The sequence below is a fragment of the Solanum tuberosum genome, unplaced genomic scaffold, assembly GCF_000226075.1.
Source record: "Solanum tuberosum cultivar DM 1-3 516 R44 unplaced genomic scaffold, SolTub_3.0 scf00244, whole genome shotgun sequence".
In the NCBI taxonomy this organism is placed as follows: Eukaryota; Viridiplantae; Streptophyta; class Magnoliopsida; order Solanales; family Solanaceae; genus Solanum; species Solanum tuberosum.
The window spans coordinates 403,442-406,307 of NW_006239181.1; the positions used below are offsets into that span (position 1 = coordinate 403,442).

Sequence of the window (2,866 nt, forward strand, 5' to 3'; positions counted from 1 at the left end):
AAACAAACAAAACAAAATTTAGAGCTAGCTAGCTTCTTATTATATTCATCTAGATCTTTTCTTTGTTCTTTACACAATTCTCTAAAATCATAAATATGTCTATGGCACTAGCAAAAGAACATGTTATTATGAGTGATACAAAAATGGGCATGGTTGACAATTATGATCAATATTATGAAGGTGAATTTGGGATCAATGATCATTCATCCCCAGAGTTATATGGGATCCATGAAGAACCTCCAAAGTCAATTTTTGAAGAATGTGAAAATTCAGAAAAAACAAGTCCAAAAATAGCCAAGAATTTTGCTTTAAGCAGTTCTAATTCTTCCCTTTCTAGCCCTAGTAGTTCCAATTCCAATGGTCAATCTGTTATTAACTTCAAAGGGGTGTATGGTAATTTTATGCATTCAGCAAATGGATCTTTGTTGAGTTTTGAACAAAGTGAAAGATTTTGCCCAAATCCAAGAATGATTAGTAGTATTAATCAAGTTGAAGGATCTGTTTGGGAAGATAATAATTTGCATTATCAAAATTGTGTTACTCCTAAGGGAAGTAGTAACACTAGTCCTAGAGTGATTAATGAGAATTCCAATAATAATGGAATACCATTTGGATGGCTAAATTCTGAAGCTAATGCAAGCATCACTACTCATGTTGATGAATCACGTTTCAATAAGCGTCCCTCCACGGTAATTTTCTTTATTTTTAAAGGTCAAATATATGAAAATATTTTATTTTTATAGGTGACGATCATGAGATTTGAAATTCAATACTCAATTATCTAACTATCTAATCTAAAAAATTTAGCCATTAAAGAGATCACAATTTTAGTTAATAATCCAATTATATTATGTCTCAATATCTTAATCATATTCTTCGTGGTAATTAATTAGTTTTCCAAATTTTTGATGCTATTTTTTTGTAATGAGATTGTAATATACCATAAAGTATCCCGTGGTGGATCCAATCATAGGTTCTCGAGTCAGGTAAAATTCAGTGGTTTGAAGCTAGAACCTATTTATATGTACGAAAAATAAGTATAGAACAAATTTGATATATACTTGTAAAGTCAGCTCCTCAATTCATAATTCACAATATCTAAATTCCACGTATTGAAAATTTGATTTGATTTAATTTAATGCAGGAAGAGAGCATGCAGACAAATAAGAAGCAATGTACTGCGGGTTCAAAAAAGGGGAAACCAAATAATAATAATTCAGTTGGTACAAAGGATCCACAGAGTATTGCAGCCAAGGTTTGCATTGCTTATTTTTGAAGTAATTAATTAATGTTTGAATTATTGCGTGCTTATTAAGATTAAAAAGGAATGTTTGTTTGTAGAATCGTAGAGAAAGGATTAGTGAGCGTCTTAAGATACTACAAGAACTTGTTCCTAATGGTTCCAAGGTACGTACAAGGTTAATTAATAAATTAAATCATTTTAATGTTTTATTTACTAATTAAATCTTATAGAAATTGATCATAAATATTCATGGTTCATATTAATTAATGTAGGTTGATTTGGTCACCATGTTAGAGAAAGCAATCGGTTACGTCAAGTTTCTTCAATTGCAAGTGACGGTAAATATTTATAAATTATATTAAACCTCATGAGTATTTTTGTCTGATTTTTGTGCTCTTGAATTAAGTTAGTTATTTTATTTTTCGAGTTACTAACTTCATTACTTGATATAAGAGTAATTATCGATATAATAATAATAATATAGAACAATTTTACATTGTTTCAACGTACAGAAGTTAAATTCATAATGTCGTTATGAATATAGGTTTTGGCAACGGATGAATTTTGGCCTACACAAGGTGGAAAAGCACCAGACATTTCACAAGTAAAAGAGGCCATTGATGCTATCCTTGCTACTCAACGAGACAGAAACTCAACCTCCAAGTGATCATAGTATCTAACTAGATTATATTTTATTGATGAAAAAGGACGTTTCACAAATAATTGAAGTATCGCAGTGATGGCTTCAAAAGGAAATAAAGTTTCCCTTTGAGGATTAATTAATATGGTATTACTTATCGGAGTTTTTCTTTGATTAGAAGTAAGATAAATAGGTCACGATTGTGTGGCCATCTTATCTAAAACTGAAAAAAAATATCTTCTCTGTTTAGGTTCGTCTTTTTTGGTCATGCTTTCTCAGTTCGGTGTACTATAGGGATTTTATTTTTATTTTTATTTTTTGTAATATAGGAATGAAATTTGGTTTTATGAAAGAAACTGGCTCAATTATTGTTACCGTCTTTCAAATTTCAATTTTTGAGATTCCTGATAATGAGAGTGAAGAAACTCCTGATTAGGAAATAATTAATTGGCTAAATGGAACAAATCCAACGTATATTTGAATGCATGTCAACGAAGAAAACAACAAATTATCTTCAACCAAAGTGTAGGCATTTAATTAGACAAATTAAGTGGTCCAATATAAGTTAGAAATTTCCATTTAGCTTTATTTTAAAAGAAAAAAATAAACAGAAGCGGACTCAGAATTCAAGATGTGAGGTACCTACTATCTTTAATAGTCAAAACAACTCTGCCAATTACTATCTATAAATTAATATTTTGGCGTGCCAAGGATCTATTATTAAAGGAGGAGTGAAATAGCTCACCTACACACCAACATTGAAACCTTATATTGAGAAAAAAAATATTCAAAAAATACACATAAATTGCAGATCGAGGCAAAAAAGCCATAAAAAGAATTAAACTCCAATAAATATGATTGGAACATTTTGTCTGGTACTATACTTTTGACAATTAGCAACGGTGAAAAGATTAATTAATGAATAATAATCTAAAGTTCTAAACTATCAAAAATTTGTCTCTAGTCGTCTAACCAAATTAATA

General features: G+C 29.7%; 1 protein-coding gene across 1 annotated transcript; it reads left to right on the forward strand.

The window, feature by feature from the left end:
- LOC107062691 (transcription factor bHLH83-like) lies at positions 1-2,040 on the forward strand. Its single transcript, XM_015313592.1, has 5 exons — positions 1-689; positions 1,145-1,255; positions 1,342-1,407; positions 1,516-1,581; positions 1,788-2,040. The coding sequence occupies exons 1-5, from the start codon at positions 96-98 to the stop codon at positions 1,908-1,910; spliced, it is 960 nt and encodes a 319-aa protein (XP_015169078.1). The 5' UTR covers positions 1-95; the 3' UTR covers positions 1,911-2,040.
- The last annotated feature ends 826 nt before the right edge of the window (positions 2,041-2,866 follow it).

Excerpts from the sequence above, each read along its gene's own strand:
- LOC107062691 (XM_015313592.1), top strand. The coding sequence starts at position 96 with ATGTCTATGGCACTAGCAAAAGAACATGTTATTATGAGTGATACAAAA. Across the intron at positions 1,256-1,341 it reads CACAGAGTATTGCAGCCAAG|AATCGTAGAGAAAGGATTAG; the intron begins GTTTGCATTGCT and ends GTTTGTTTGTAG. Across the intron at positions 1,582-1,787 it reads TTCTTCAATTGCAAGTGACG|GTTTTGGCAACGGATGAATT; the intron begins GTAAATATTTAT and ends TTATGAATATAG.